We start from the raw sequence: 15,004 nt of genomic DNA, 5'->3' as shown, positions 1-15,004 counted from the left end.
TTAGCTAATTAACTTGATAGCTATCGTACAGTTGGTGTATATTAATAATTACATATTTAATATAAGTAGACATGCACTCAATTGACTGTAGCGCATATAAAGCACCCACAAGCTACCGTCGGGGGACGAACGAGTGATGAATTTCCGGGCAAGGGTGGTCCATTTAAAATGAATTCCTTCCTCCCTGTAAACTCATCAGACGTCATGATACGTAATCAGAAGTGTCCACTTAATTTGAGGGCTTGAGGGGAGAGGGTGTGTCTGTTAAGTGTTTGGAATGCAGCCATGGTGTTTGGGAGCTGGTAGAAAGTAAGGAAACCAAGAGGGACCAAAAAGCACCGTCCATGCTTAGAGGGAAAAGCAAGAAATCCATTGAACCAGGTAGATGCACAGTATTAAAAAGGCAAATGGGGATTGTGGTCATAGTAGATATAGGACTGACCATCCCATTGGTCATTAGGAAGCCTAGAGGTTGGACCACAAACCCATGAACCATGCACATGACAGGGGCGCTACACATAACCCATTGACAATGCTGACCGTACCACGAGAGAGAACAGCACCACCATACGCCATGCTTTTGGTTTGGGGAAATCTTGGAGGACAACAACATATAGGCTAGGCTAGTGTAGCTAATTGGAGGCCTACAGTGCAGGCCATTGCAGGAACAGGCTCCTTACAAGGAAGCATTTGATATAACTTATTTGAAAGTCCAAGGTTGCTTTTTCCCCAAGCAGACAATCAACACAACACAGACAATGTATTCCCATTCATGCAAAAGACCGGATTGAGATTCAGAGGATGATTCAGAGGATGATTAGCAGCATACCACCCTGCATACCACTGCTGGCTTGCTTCTGAAGCTAAGCAGGGTTGGTTCTGGTCAGTTCCTGGATGGGAGACCAGATGCTGCTGGAAGTGGTGTTGGAGGGCCAGTAGGAGGCACTCTTTCCTCTGGTCTAAAAAATATCCCAATGCCCCAGGGCAGTGATTGGGGACACTGCCCTGTGTAGGGTGTCGTCTTTTGGATGGGACGTTAAACGGGTGTCCTGACTCTCTGAGGTCATTAAAGAACCCATGGCACTTATCGTAAGAGTAGGGGTGTTAACCCTGGTGTCCTGGCTAAATTCCCAATCTGGCCCTCAAACCATCATGGTCACCTAATAATCCCCAGTTTACAATTGGCTCATTAATCCCCTGTAACTATTCCCCAGGTCATTGCTGCAAATGAGAATGTGTTCTCAGTCAACTTACCTGGTAAAATAACGGATAAATAAAAATAAATAAAATAAATGATTGGGCACAGACAAAATAACAAGCACAGAGCTGCTGCTTAGCTTACACGTCTGCCTTTGCTAGTTGGCCCAACTGATGGAGAGCGCTTCAGTGGGGGGAGAGAGGGACAGAGAGAGGGATGGAGAAATGGAGAGATGTAAACATTAAATAGGCTACCATTCCTTTTTTGTGTCCTATCTATTTGTTGAAGATGTCCACATTGCACTGAAGGACTGGGTAGGGAAATCTCTGCCTAAACAGTGCACAATTTTTCACCAGAGCCCCAGTGCACTGTGGGGAATAGGGTGCTGTTTTGGGACGTAGACTCTAGGTCTAATCTGGGAACTCGTGATGGTACTACCGTGTGAAAGGGAAGCTCACTACAGGGTATTAAACAGAGGTATGTTCTGTAGTGTCTGGACTCAAAGTCAAGTAGCCATGGATGACTTTAAAGAATGTCCGTAGAGTGAATGTCTACATGGAACTGTAGTAACATCAAGTAACTGACCCAAGCAGTAGAATCAGATATTAAAAAATACAAAGAAAAATACACCTTATGGAACAGCGAGGACTGAAGAGTCACACACAAAGGTACAAACACACTATACACATGTACACCTGGAATGTGTGTTGTAGAAGAGTAGAAGACATTTAATGAATTGTGAAATCTGTTGTAAAATGTATTTTAATGAGAAAAAATGTTTGTATTAGAAACTATATTACTGCCATCATTTCTGCTGGACCCCAGGAAGAGTAGCTGCAGTCTTAGCGGGAACTAATGGGGATCCTTAATAAATACAATACAAGGAATCCTCAGTCTACAACATTATTTTAAAGTCGAATTGACAGCATTTTAGCAACATGAAATCTTATTAAAAGCTGTTCATATACATTTCCTTCAGAAAGTATTCACACCCCATTACTTTTTACACATTTTGTTGAGTTGTAGCTTGAATTCAAAATGTACACACAATTAGGGCTGTGGCGGTTATGCAAAAGGCAGGCGGTGTCACGGTAATTGACAGTTAATTATCATAAACATGTTTAGTATCTCCAGGCCTCCAAGCGAAAGGAGTACAAGCCGCTGATAACGCCTTTGGAATATCTACATGTTTAAAAAAAAAGTACAATAAATCAGTTGAATAAACACCATCATAATAAATCCATTATTTATTTCAGTCAGGTCTAAAGAAACATTATGATATGAAGAAAATGTATTTCAGAAGAACAGAATGAGTTGGCCTACTGTATGTTATCTGGCTATGCTCTATGCCATAGGCTGTAGGCTAGTTAATTTAACTGACAAGATATGCTTATAAGTACCATGCCATTATTTTATAGTAAGAGGAATATAATTGAACATCCACAATGACCATGTTTTACACTCAGTTTACACTCGCCCCCATTCTCATCAACGGAGCTGTAGTGGAGCAGGTTGAGAGCTTCAAGTTCATTGGCATCCACATCACCAACAAACTAACATGGTCCTTGGCATCCACATCACCAACAAACTAACATGGTCCAAGCACACTAACAGTCGTGAAGGGGGCACGACAAAACCTATTCCCACACAGGAGACTGAAAAGATGTGGCATGGGTCCTCAGCTGCACTGTCGAGAGCATCCTGACGGGTTGCATCACTGCCTGGTATGGCAACTACTCGGCCTCCGACCGCAAGGCACTACAGAGGGTAGTGCGTACGGCCCAGTACATCACCGGGGCCAAGCTTACTGCCATCCAGGACCTCTATACCTGGCGGTGTCAAAGGAAGGCCCTAAAAATGGTCAAAGACTCCAGCCACCCTAGTCATAGACTGTTCTCTCTGCTACCGCACGGCAATCAGTACCGGAGCACCAAGTCTAGGTCCAAGAGACTTCTAAACAGCTTCTACCCCCAAGCCATAAGACTCCTGAACAGCTAATCAAATGGCTACCCAGACTATTTGTACCCCCCCACACTTTGTACCGGTACCCCTTGTGGATAACCCTGCTATTGTTATTTACTGTTGCGCTTTCATTATTTGTTTTTCTCATATATCTTACTTTTCTTTTTGGTATTTTCTTAAAACGGCATTGTTGGTTAAGGGCTTGCAAGTAAGCATTTCACTAAGGTCTACCTACACCTGTTGTATTTGATGAGGGGAGAAGGTTTATGTTTCTGTCTCCATATGATATGGTAAATATATCCAATGCAAAACATGTAATTTGCATATATTTCTGTTAATTCCCACGGAAAGTTTCCACCTATATTCCCCAAAATGTGCAACCCTAATAGTGTTTAACATGCGTTTTGAACTACTTCATCTCTGTACCCCACACATACAGTACAATTATCTCAAAGGTCCCTCAATCGAGTAGTGAATTTCAAGCACAGATTCAACCACAAAGCCTGCAATGCCTTGCAAAGAAGGTAGACATAAAAATACAATTGCAAAAAGCAGACGCTGAATATCCCTTTGAGCATGGTGAAGTTATTAATTAGGCTTTGGATGGTGTATCAACACACTCAGGGATTTTAACATGAGGCCAATGGTGATTTTAAAACGGATACAGTTTAATGGTTGTGATATGAGAAAACTAAAGACGGATGAACAATGTTGTAGTTACTCCATAATACTAGCCTGTACAAAATAAAAAATATTCCAAAAAATGCATCCTGTTTGCAACAAGGTACTGAAGTAATACTGAATAACAAATGTGGTAAAGAAATTAACTTCTTGTCCTGAATACAAAATGTTATGTCTGGGACAAATCCGACAACACATCACTGAGTATCACTCTTCATGTTTTCAAGCTGGTGGTGGCTGCATCATTCTATGGCTATGCCTGCCATTGGCAATATCTTTTTGGGGGTGGATATATAGAAATGGAAAACAGCTATAAGCACAGGCAAAATCCTAGAGAAAAGCTGTTTCAGTCTGCTTTCCACCAGACACTGAAAGACAAATTCACCTTTCAGCTGGACAATAACCTAAAACACAAGGCCAGATATACACTGGAGTTGCTTACCAAGTAGACATTGAATGTTGCTGAGTGGCTGAGTTAGATTTTCAAGATTTAAGTCAAAACTGTAAGGCAAGACTTGAAAATGGCTGTCTAGCAATGATCAACAAACAGAGCTTGAAGAATAAACCAAATAATACATGTGCAAGTACATCCAATCCAGGCAAAGCTCTCAGAGACTTACCCATAAAGACTCACAGCTGTAATCACTTCTACAAAGTATGGACTCAATAGTGTGAATACTTATGTAAATAAAACATTTATGTATTTCATTTTCAATACATTGTGGAATAAGTCAAGGGGTATGAATAATTTAATTAAAATAAAACCTAACAAACATCGGTCTTGTCCAGGACCGGAGTCTACACAGACCGGTGCGCAATAGCCAATCAGAGCTACAGTAGGCCTATATGTAAATAAGCCATTTGTCACAAGGGCCTGCCATCATTCACTTTGACTGTGTGTTTAAATGCTGTAGTAACAGCATGCCATTACATCTTTAGACAGCATTTGCCAAAAGCCACAAAATACAACTGAATGTATTTCTGCAATTATATAAATACCACAGGAGTTCTGTTACATTTGGGAACTTTAGTCAAACAACCATGAAAAGGCTGGCTAGCTCTCCCTCAGTTGCCTATGCACATCAACAACAACAAGATCAACAACTAATGTTAGCCAGAATGAGATGAGTTCAAATCTAATGAGGGAATAGGAGATAAACCCTCTAACTTTTCCACCAAAATTGCACTGATAAACGATGGGGAAAGAGTAGCTGGCTCGCCCTTCTGCAGCTTGCCTGCCAATGCATGCTAGTCCCAACCCACTTGTTATAATTGAATGGGAACTTGCCTGCTTCCCTGCCCATTTGATCGATGCCAATTACATTTGATTGACAACTAAGAGATATGCTAACTGTGGATAACAATCATTCAAGCTCAGAAAGCTAGCTAGCAAAGTGATTCACATTTCTTACTAGCTAACCAAATGACACCTAGAACTCTAGCTGTAGCCAGAGACAAATATATGAGGGGAAAAGTCGGTCACTCACCCAATGACACGTCATCCTCCCAGAAGCTAGCTAACGTTAAGGCTGCATGTTTTAAGCATGCTAAATAAATTGCTACAGAAATAGATAAGCTAGCCTATGAGCCACGTTATGACTGACTTGTGATCATTGCCCTTGTTAGTTTCATTGTATTAACCTTCTCAGCCTTGGTTACACCCGTCCGTTTTTGTTCAAAATACTGAGTGATTAAAACTGAATCCCGAATGGCTGGAGGCAGCAACCAATGTACCAGGCCAGCTGAGATTTACAACCTGATAGCAATATGTTGGACTACCAAGAAATGGATTGAATTACAATACATTGATCATGCATTGAACTGTATCCATATATTCTCCCAACTATGCCTTACTCTCCAGTTACTCTCCAAACTCTACGTCATGGAATGTTGAGACAAATAGAACCTACTTTTAAAACCTCTTATAAAGTTGGTTTTGTAGCATAAACTGGGAATTTGATCTTTTTGACTGATATTAATATGATACATAACATGATATCTGTTTGTTTCATATATGACACTGTGTCAGTTCCACTTTAAGTCTTAACTAAAAGCCAAGGAGCCCAAACCCTCACTCAATGGCTATGTCACAATTATCCACCCTTCTCCTGAAGTGTGCACTTGCACACCTTCTCAAACGATGCTCACAGACACACACACAGATGGACACAGAGGGGTATGGGTCACGAACTCGCACAAACACTGGATCAAATGACATCACCACTCTTTACGAGGCAGCTAGTTAGCTTATAGTCTATCTACAGTCTAAGGCTCCACACACACACACACACACGTTGCCCACTGCTCAACAGAAACTTACGTCTTCCCAAAACTCAATGAAAGAGGATGAGGATGAGGAGAAAGAGTCCTGATATAGCAGAACATGGAAGCATGGGGAACCAAATAAAAACAAGATGTGACATATTCATACAAATGAAAGAAACTAAATCAATAAAAGAAAATGAATGTTCTGAACAAAATCAATGTTGCCTTTTAAGTGAAGAAGGAACAGCCACTCACAAAAACAATATATAAAAATAAAGGTTGATTAAAGAATGAATCTAATATTTAAATGAATCAGAGACAATGGAATTCAGAACAGATGATTTAGGTTACTTACATCAAACTGGTCCAGGGCTGAGGTGGGGGCGTTGAGGAAGGCCAGGAATGAGTTCTGGGAGTCCTGGTGTTTCACACCTACAGAAGACAACCATCACATCAACATGCTGTACAGTGAAGTGGCTTTAGCACAGAGAAAATGTGGCGCTCTCCCATTTCTTAGTTGGTCCAGTTATTCCATAGAAAAACTAAAAGGTTGTCACTCAAATAGAAAACATGGGGTGGAGAGGAGTAACACAGGTCAGAGGTGATGGTTCCAGTCTCACCCCTACGCAGGCGGAACTCCTCTGTATCCTTCTTCAGCCTCTCCATCTCAGCCAGCAGGTCCTGGTTCTTAGTCTCCGACTCCTGCAGTTTACTGAGGAGAGAGGAGGATGGAGGAACAAGAGAATGTCAACAAGGTCAAATCAGATCATGCAAGTGTAACAGAGCAATGGTGCTTCAGACTTTCTTGACAGATTGCAATGTACTGCACTTTATTGTGCCTGGCGTCCCATGTAAAGATTCAGTGTATTCTCAGTGTAGTTCTTAGACTAAGTAAGAGCTTAAAACTAGAAGTAAGTAAGTAAGAGCAGCAGTGGACGTACCACTCAGTGGAAATGTTGGAGGCCTTAACTTTGTTCAGTTCGTCCTGGATGGTCTGTTTGGCTCTGATCTCAGCATCCAGTGCAGACTGCAGCTCCAGACGGGCTGACATGTCCAGCTTAGCAAACCTCCGCACCTTCCACGGCATGTCCTGCTGTAGGGGGAAGGGAGAGTGTGAGACAGAGGTAAAGAAAGAAGGGAAAGTTCAATGCAGATGTGAGGTGTGTGTGTGTGTGTGTGTGTGTGTGTGTGTGTGTGTGTGTGTGTGTGTGTGTACAGTGCATTCGTAAAGTATTCAGACCCCTTGACTTTTTCCATGTTTCGTTACAGCCTTATTAAAAAAAATCCTTATCAATCTACATATAATGATAGACATTTTTGCAAATGTATTAAAAATAAAAAACAAATATCTTATTTACGTAAGCATTCAGACCCTTAGCGATGAGACTCGAAATTGAACTCAGTTTCATCCTGTTTCCATTGATCATCCTTGAGATGTTTCTATATGTTGAATGGAGTCCTCCTGTGGTAAATTAAATTGATTGGACATGATTTGGAAAGGCACACACCTGCTTTATATAAGGTCCCTCAGTTGGCAGTGTGTGTCAGAGCGAAAAGCAAGCCACTCAGACCATAAAGACACTCAGACCATGAGAAACAAGATTCCCTGGTCTGATGACACCAAGATTGAAATCTTTGGCCTGAATGCCAAGCGTCACCTCTGTAGGAAACCAGGCACCATCCCGTCGGTGAAGCATGGTGGTGGCAGCATCATGCTGTGGGGATGTTTTTCAGCGGCAGGGTCGAGGCAAAGATAAACGGAGCAAAGTACAGACAGATTCTTGATGAAAACCTGCTCCGGTGGGCTCAGGACCTCAGACTGGGGCGAAGATTCACCTTCCAACAGTACAATGACCCTAAGCACACAGCCAAGACAACGCAGGAGTGGCTTCATGACAAATCTCTGAATGTCCTTGACTGGCTCAGCCAGAGCCTGGAGTTGAACCCGATCTAACATCTCTGAAGACGTGAAAAGAGCTGTCCAGCAACACTCCCCAACCAACTAGTCAGAGCGTGAGGGGATCTACAGAAAATAATGGGAGAAACTCCCCAAATACAGGTGTGCCAACCTGTTTGTGCATTGTCATTATGGGGTATTGTGTGTAGATTGAGGAGTTAATGTTTTTAGAATTAGACTGTAACCTAACAAAATGTAGAAAGTCAAGGGGTCTGAATACTTTATGAAGGCACTGTGTACGTATATATAAGTACACGTCTCACCGTAGCCCTGGCTCCCAGGCTGGTGTTCCTCAGTCCCTCCAGTTCTTCAGTCATCTTACTGGCCAGAGCCTGGAGATAGCCTCGCGTATCCTTCTCATCGCTCACCCTGGAACACACACACACACACATACACATTATGCACAAACAGACCTTTCCATAACATACACTCACATCATTATGCAAACACTCACAATCCTGTTTGGCGCACACACACAGAAACACACACCCTATAGTTAGCCCTAGGCATCACACTAATCACTCCATGTACCAGACCTTATACATGAACTCAGGATGACCCTGTCACACAGTCAATAAATACAGCTATCGGTATATGAACAGCCCTCACAACTATCTGCAGTATACGTTACATATATCCTCATCAAACCTTTGACTTTAACTGGACCTCCCTAACACAAACTACATGCCAGCTAAGGTCACAATAACTCATCATTACCCTAATGAGTATTATACTAAGGACGTGTACCAAATGGCACCCTAATTCCCTATATGGTGCTCTGCGTTTGAACAGAGCCCTATGGGTTTGGGCTCTGGTCAAAAGTAGTGACCTGAATAGGCAATATGGTACAGCTTCTATGTGTAAATACATGCAGGGTTGTGAATAGGCTTCCTCCAGTCCCAGTCACATCCTCCCTGGTCTGTACATACACATTTCCCCCACTAGAGGTCCCTGTGGTCCGGCAGGTAGCCTTGCGGTTAGAAAGTTGGGCCAGTAACCGAATTCTTGCAAGTTCGAATCCCCGTACCAACAAGGTGAAAAATCTTTTGTTCTGACCCTGGGCAGATTCAGACGGGATGAGTCCCTGTCCATGACCCCCACTCTCAGAGGGTGTGTCAGATCCCTGTCCATGACCCCCACTCTCAGAGGGAGTGTCAGATCCCTGTCCATGACCCCCACTCTCAGAGGGAGTCTCAGATCCCTGTCCATGACCCCACTCTCAGAGGGTGTGTCAGATCCCTGTCCATGACCCCACTCTCAGAGGGAGTGTCAGATCCCTGTCCATGACCCCACTCTCAGAGGGAGTGTCAGATCCCTGTCCATGACCCCACTCTCAGAGGGAGTGTCAGATCCCTGTCCATGACCCCACTCTCAGAGGGAGTGTCAGATCCCTGTCCATGACCCCCACTCTCAGAGAGAGTCTCAGATCCCTGTCCATGACCCCCACTCTCAGAGGGAGTGTCAGATCCCTGTCCATGACCCCACTCTCAGAGGGAGTGTCAGATCCCTGTCCATGACCCCCACTCTCAGAGGGAGTCTCAGATCCCTGTCCATGACCCCCACTCTCAGAGGGAGTGTCAGATCCCTGTCCATGACCCCCACTCTCAGAGGGAGTGTCAGATCCCTGTCCATGACCCCACTCTCAGAGGGAGTGTCAGATCCCTGTCCATGACCCCACTCTCAGAGGGAGTGTCAGATCCCTGTCCATGACCCCACTCTCAGAGGGAGTCTCAGATCCCTGTCCATGACCCCCACTCTCAGAGGGAGTGTCAGATCCCTGTCCATGACCCCACTCTCAGAGGGAGTGTCAGATCCCTGTCCATGACCCCACTCTCAGAGGGAGTGTCAGATCCCTGTCCATGACCCCCACTCTCAGAGGGAGTCTCAGATCCCTGTCCATGACCCCACTCTCAGAGGGAGTCTCAGATCCCTGTCCATGACCCCACTCTCAGAGAGAGTCTCAGGGGGAGTGCGTACATTTCCATTTCACTCGTACAGTTTACCCACTTGTACTTGCAGTGAAACAGGTCAAATATAAGCACCTCCTATTGGGCTGGCGGGTCGGAGCATTGACCCAGTCACCAAAAGGTTGCGTAGGTATGTAAGGTGAGTACGTGTGTGTAAGCAAGCATGCACGGACGTGTATTTGAGAGTGAACGTATGTCCTGTATACATGTCTCTGTCACTCACCACTGGATAATCTCAGTGATCTGGGCCTCCCAGTGAGCAGCACTCTCCTTCTTGTCAGCCAGTTCCCTCATCTCCTCCTCCAGCTGTCTGTTGCTAATGCTCAGCTTCTCAAACATAGGCGTCAGCTAGAGGAGAGAAGACAGATGAGAGAAGACAGAAGAGAGAAGACAGAAGAGAGAGGACAGAAGAGAGAAGAGAGAAGACAGAGGAGAGAGGACAGAAGAGAGAGGACAGAAGAGAGAGGACAGAAGAGAGAGGACAGAAGAGAGAGGACAGAAGAGAGAGGACAGAAGAGAGAGGACAGAAGAGAGAGGAGAGAAGACAGAGGAGAGAAGACAGAGGAGAGAAGACAGAGGAGAGAAGACAGAGGAGAGAAGACAGAGGAGAGAAGACAGAGGAGAGAAGACAGAGGAGAGAAGACAGAGGAGAGAAGACAGAGGAGAGAAGACAGAGGAGAGAAGACAGAGGAGAGAAGACAGAGGAGAGAAGACAGAGGAGAGAAGACAGAGGAGAGAAGACAGAGGAGAGAAGACAGGGGAGAGAAGACAGAGGAGAGAAGACAGAGGAGAGAAGACAGAGGAGAGAAGACAGAGGAGAGAAGACAGAGGAGAGAAGACAGAGGAGAGAATACAGAGGAGAGAAGACAGGGGAGAGAAGACAGGGGAGAGAAGACAGGGGAGAGAAGACAGAGGAGAGCAGACAGAGGAGAGCAGACAGGAGAGAAGACAGAGGAGAGAGGACAGAGGAGAGGGGACAGCCAATCAGAGCCATAGATATTATACAGTGTGGTAATTTTCAGCAATGTTTCAAGGGCATCTTATAGAGCTCCTCTATTATAGAATGGTCTGCCGATCCATGTGAGAGACAGACTCAGTCTCATCTCATCAGAAAGTCTTAGGATTGATTGTAGTTTGGCCCAGGGGGTAACTTTGGATGGTGCCAATGTCCCCCCCCCCCAGTCTCAGTCCCCAGTATTTATGCTACAATAGTCTATGTGCCTAGGGGCTAAGGTCAGTCTGTCCTATCTGGTGTCCTGAGTGATCCATCAAGTTCTCCTCCCCCTCCATGTCTCCCCTCCCGGAGGACCTGAGTCCTAGGATCACTCCTCAAGACTATCCGTCCTGACGACACCTGGCTGTCCCTGTCCCCAGTCAAACCAGTAGTGCTGCTAATCTATCTGCTGTGGTTATGGAACACTGACTTGTTTCACTGGACATGCTACTTGGTCCCGGACCTACTAATTATGTCTCTCCCAGAAATGCTGTCTCCACCTCTGAATGCTCGGCTATGAAAAGCCAACTGACATTTATACCTGAGGTGCTGACCTGTTGCTCCCTCTATAACCACTATGGTTATTATTTGGCCCTGCTGGTCATCTATGAATATTTGAACATATTGAAGAACAATCTGGCCTAAATGGCTATGTACTCTTATAATCTCCACCCGGCACAGCCAGAAGAGGACTGGCCACCCCTCAGAGCCTGGTTCCTCTAGGGAGTTTTCCCTAGCCACTGTGCTTCTGCCTCTGCATTGCTTGGTCTTTGGGGTTTGAGGCTGGGTATCTGAAAAGCACTTTGTGACAACTGCTGAAAGGGCTTTATAAAATACATTTTTGATAGATTGATTGATTGATGGTAAGGAAAGGTAGGGCAGAGGACGACTGGGGGAGGAGGGGAGGGCAAAGGGAGCGAGAGAGGGAGGAGGGGGAGAGGAACGCTCATTGACAGTTGCAGAGGGAGTGTGTTTTCCTGTAATGGTTTGACAGTAGGAAATTCATTCCGGTTCATATTGCTACTATCAGATAAGTGGCAAGATAGTTGTTGGTTGTAAAACAGTTTGAAGGATAATTTAAACAGGCTAAACATACTATTTGCAAGGTAAGATTCCATTTTTTAACCTCACATTTATAGGATCTCTCCAAATGGAAACAGCTACCTTTAGAATGATATACAACCACCAAAAAGCATCTGATCCTTGTATCCTGGCTTTCAGTATGAAGGTACTGTATGTGAAACAACACAATCAAATGGGTCAGTGTCCCAAATGGTACCCCATTCCCTATAGAGTGCACTACTTTTGAACATACCCTTATGGGCCCTGTTGAGAAGTAAATAGGGTGCCAATTTGTCTGCATACCAGATGTTGTTCTCACTACCCCTCTCTGGCAGGTTTTGTTAAGGAAGGCTTGGGGAATGTTGTTCTCACTACCCCTCTCTGGCAGCTTGTGTTCAGGAAGGCTTGGGGAATGTTGTTCTCACTACCCCTTTCTGGCAGGTTGTGTTCAGGAAGGCTTGGGAATGTTGTTCTCACTACCCCTCCCCCTCTCTGGGAGGAAGGCTTGTGTTTTTCTCAGCTTGTGTTCAGGAAGGCTTGGGGAATGTTGTTCTCACTACCCCTCTCTGGCAGGTTGTGTTCAGGAAGGCTTGGGGAATGTTGTTCTCACTACCCCTCTCTGGCAGGTTGTGTTCAGGAAGGCTTGGGGAATGTTGTTCTCACTACCCCTCTCTGGCAGGTTGTGTTCAGGAAGGCTTGGGGAATGTTGTTCTCACTACCCCTCTCTGGCAGGTTGTGTTCAGGAAGGCTTGGGGAATGTTGTTCTCACTACCCCTCTCTGGCAGGTTTTGTTCAGGAAAGGGAATGCTCCCTGTTTTCCATGGATGCTATCAACTTCAAGACACTCAGTCTTTTCTTCATATTTACCGTAATAGGAAATACCACAAAAACAAACAGCACTTTTAGTCCAATATATCACAACTCCTACAAAAATATTTTGCTTGGGAAATTCCATTTCTCATTCCCATATTTCCCGCTTCCAAGGTCAATAGTTTGGGATCCAACGGGACGTTGCATTTGCCTGTTTAGGATACCGTGGTCTGTTTTGAAGGTGGATATTGAACAGTGATTATATTGGCTTTACCAGGAGAGAAGGTTGGTGGCGGCGGTTACCTCAGGTCAGGGTGTGTGTGTGTGTGTGTGTGTGTGTGTGTGTGTGTGTGTGTGTGTGTGTGTGAGCGAGAGAGGGGTTACCTCAGGTCAGGGTGTGTGTGTGTGTGTGTGTGTGTGTGTGTGTGTGTGTGTGAGCGAGAGAGGGAGTTACCTCAGGTCAGGGTGGTCTGTGTGTGTGTGTGTGTGTGTGTGTGTGTGTGTGTGTGTGTGTGTGTGTGTGTGTGTGAGTGAGAGTGGGTTACCTCAGGTCAGGGTGTGTGTGTGTGAGCGAGAGAGGGAGTTACCTCAGGTCTGTGTGTGTGTGTGTGTATAACATCTCACCTTGTCCAGTTCGTTGGATAGTTTCCTGTTCTCCTCAGTCAGAATGACTCTCTCCCGCTCATACTTCTGCTTATACTCCATCTCAAACTCCTCCCGTTCGCTTTGGCTGTCTCACACACACACAGATATGATCCATCATCACACACACAGACACCAATAACACACTGAACCTGCTATTCAGAGAGTATCCAAATGTCTGTATGAACGAGGCTAGTCAGGGATGCTAAGCTAGAGGGTAGAAAAGCACATCCTGATAGCTTCCAGACTGTATAAGAGATCGTTAGAGCAATGTTGCTTCTTCGACCTGGACAGAGGCAGAGGGGGATAACACCAGTTAGATCTAAGGGACTAACACAGGAACGAGGGTCTTCTCGGGAGCTAGGTCAGGGGAGAGAATGTAACCTCACGGAGTACTATACAGTAGAGGCCAGGGTGAAGTAACTATAACCATGTTTACCTCATATAACCCTCGCTGGGAAGAAGAGGAAGAGGACAGTTAGGTAGGCATCTCTATAATATTACAGGAAGAGAGAGTAACTGTCCTACTGAATATGACAACTCTATAGACCGGTTTCCCGGTACCGGATTTATTTAGTATATCTATTCCTGGACTAAAAATCTATTTGAATGACAATCTTCAAGTAAACAGACCAACAATGGCAGTTCGAGCGAAGGAACTCTAAGAGGTGTATAAGGGTCTTCTCAGGAGAACGGTTACAGTAGAAGGTAGGGTTGTCACCAGTACCATGATACTCAGAAGAACCTTAGCAGGGAACATGAAACAGACTATTTCTTTAGGGAAACTAAACTGTCTTATTTTGTCACATTTCCACCTATAGATTGTTTATTTCCCAATGTCTGACATCGAGGAGGAAAGAGTTTCGTTTGGGTTTTCCTTGTTTGCTGTGGAAAAATTAGCTATCGTAGTATCAGCAGTTATCCAAGATCAAAATACACTGCGAGTACAGCACACTAGAGGCCATTGTGAAGTAACGGTAACCATGTTGACCTTGTATAACCCTCGCTGGGAAGAGGAGGAAGAGGACAAGCTATATATAGCTACTACAGAGACCAGAAGCACATCTGAATGCCATGTCTACATCTCTGGATAAACTGTCCTTTATGAGTGCTTTCTAGTGTTGTGGACATCCAAACCTAGCAAGGCCCTACCGCACATAACCCATTACACACACAAAGACATAAACATGTAGACAGACACACACCTCTCCCTGCGTGTCTTCTCCAGTTTGTCTTTGAGGACCAGGATCTCTTTCTGCAGGGTGAGCTGCTGTCCCTCAGCGTCGCGGAGCTCCTTGCGGAGGACCTTGAGTTCGTTGGCGTGCTGCGCCTCCCTCCTGCTCAGCTCCTCCTCGTAGAACCCAGTCTTTTTCTCCAGGTCGGCCCGCAGCTTCCCCACCTCCTGGCTCTGGTCCGAACCCACCACCGAGGCTGACGGCCCCACCTGCTTCTGGTTCAGAGGAAGA

The 15,004-nt window shown here is 45.0% G+C and overlaps 1 protein-coding gene across 11 annotated transcripts in view; it reads right to left on the bottom strand.

The window, feature by feature from the left end:
* Positions 1-15,004, bottom strand: part of LOC118386628 (serine/threonine-protein kinase MRCK alpha-like) — a 134,139-nt gene that overhangs the window by 32,236 nt on the left and 86,899 nt on the right. For 6 of the 11 annotated variants that reach the window (XM_052523987.1, XM_052523990.1, XM_052523983.1 and 3 more), the window contains 7 exons: positions 14,744-14,988; positions 13,521-13,626; positions 10,254-10,378; positions 8,327-8,432; positions 7,048-7,199; positions 6,727-6,818; positions 6,462-6,538 (listed from right to left, as the gene is read on the bottom strand). In XM_052523987.1, the coding sequence (XP_052379947.1) occupies positions 6,462-6,538; positions 6,727-6,818; positions 7,048-7,199; positions 8,327-8,432; positions 10,254-10,378; positions 13,521-13,626; positions 14,744-14,988 (903 nt within the window). The remainder of the gene's footprint in view (positions 1-6,461; positions 6,539-6,726; positions 6,819-7,047; positions 7,200-8,326; positions 8,433-10,253; positions 10,379-13,520; positions 13,627-14,743; positions 14,989-15,004) is intronic. The other 5 variants (XM_052523985.1, XM_052523989.1, XM_052523993.1 and 2 more) reach the window with 2 other exon arrangements.

The sequence above is a fragment of the Oncorhynchus keta genome, chromosome 8 (genome assembly GCF_023373465.1).
Source record: "Oncorhynchus keta strain PuntledgeMale-10-30-2019 chromosome 8, Oket_V2, whole genome shotgun sequence".
Taxonomy (NCBI): domain Eukaryota; kingdom Metazoa; phylum Chordata; class Actinopteri; order Salmoniformes; family Salmonidae; genus Oncorhynchus; species Oncorhynchus keta.
This window is presented reverse-complemented; position numbering and strand designations above follow the sequence as displayed.